We start from the raw sequence: 1286 nt of genomic DNA on the forward strand, positions 1-1286 counted from the left end.
ATATATATATATATAACATTAGTTCATAAACAGTAAGGCATTATTCCACAATAAGCATTTTTGCATCAGTTGCAGAGTTTATCTGAAATAAAAATATGCATTTATTTTAAATTGTTGAGCACAACTGCATTTTGGGACATTCTCTGTGCACTGTAGAGTTTCCCGTACTGAGTACAGTGTGCGTGCTGTATACTGCAGCATGATAGTATGCTATTCTGAACACAGCCACATTAAATCAGGGTGAAACATGATGATTTCAAACAGGTCACCTGAGTATTTCCCTGCCTGTCATTGGTCAGTCAGCCTGATAGCCCCGCCCCAGACTCACATGATTGGCCGAGACATGTCTGGGACACACCCTCACGCCTGTGTGGGTTCTGCATTAACCTGGTGCGGTGCAGTGCATGCTGGGACTGAAGCACCTGAGCAGCGTTCGGTGGAGGCACATGGCTGCGATTGGTCTGTATCAGGAAGTGGATCGTGCGGCTTTGACCGTCTGAGAAGCGCAGAGTTAAAGGGCAGAAGCTCACAGTTCAAGCGCATGTGCATAAGTGCATTCGTCAGCATGCGGCTAAGACCCAAGTCACATGACCTGCCGGCGCTCGACCCAAAGTGCCACATGCACATCTCCGTCCGTGTTCGAACGCTCGCTGACTCTCTGCGAGTCACTTGAGCTGGTCGGAGCGGAAGGAGTCCTCGACGGCGGGGTCGGCCAGCATCAGGTTCCCGTCTGAAAGCATGCCCAGAGCCTCCAGCGCCAGCGGGTCGTCTGTGGAGAACGGGTCCATCTCAAAGCCCGGGACGGCCGACAGTGCGCTTGCGATCTCCTTCGACAGTCCTGATGGAGAATCTCCTGAGACACACAGCAGACGGTCATCACCAGCACACGTCACTGTACTAATAATAAATGAAGCAGCACACACACTGCTCCAGTTCTGTCAAACAATGATGCAAATACAGGGTGAACCAGAACTCATACTTCTTTATTAAATAACTCCTGAACAATATATATACTCTTTTATTTTACACTTAATATTACAACAGTAGTATTTTTATATTTTTATTTAGCAATAATAATAGTAGTAATATATTATTACAATATAATAATATTTCTAGTTGGTAGTAATAATAGTACTAACAGTAACAACAACAATAATAATAATAAAAATAATAATAATTATTATTATTAATAACAAGCTCACTATAACTTAACTTAACACACACTCACTCTCTCACACACACACACAGACACACACACACTCTCTCTCTCTCACACACACACACAC

General features: G+C 44.2%; 1 protein-coding gene across 1 annotated transcript in view; it reads right to left on the minus strand.

The window, feature by feature from the left end:
* LOC107745155 (CREB-regulated transcription coactivator 2) overlaps positions 1 to 1286 on the minus strand; it is a 14043-nt gene continuing 12757 nt past the window's right edge. Inside the window, exon 11 of the mRNA XM_016559002.1 lies at positions 1 to 853. Coding sequence (XP_016414488.1) covers positions 666 to 853 — 188 coding nt within the window. The 3' untranslated portion in view covers positions 1 to 665. The remainder of the gene's footprint in view (positions 854 to 1286) is intronic.

Source organism: Sinocyclocheilus rhinocerous, unplaced genomic scaffold (assembly GCF_001515625.1).
Source record: "Sinocyclocheilus rhinocerous isolate Xijiao unplaced genomic scaffold, SAMN03320098_v1.1 scaffold828, whole genome shotgun sequence".
NCBI classification, from domain to species: Eukaryota; Metazoa; Chordata; class Actinopteri; order Cypriniformes; family Cyprinidae; genus Sinocyclocheilus; species Sinocyclocheilus rhinocerous.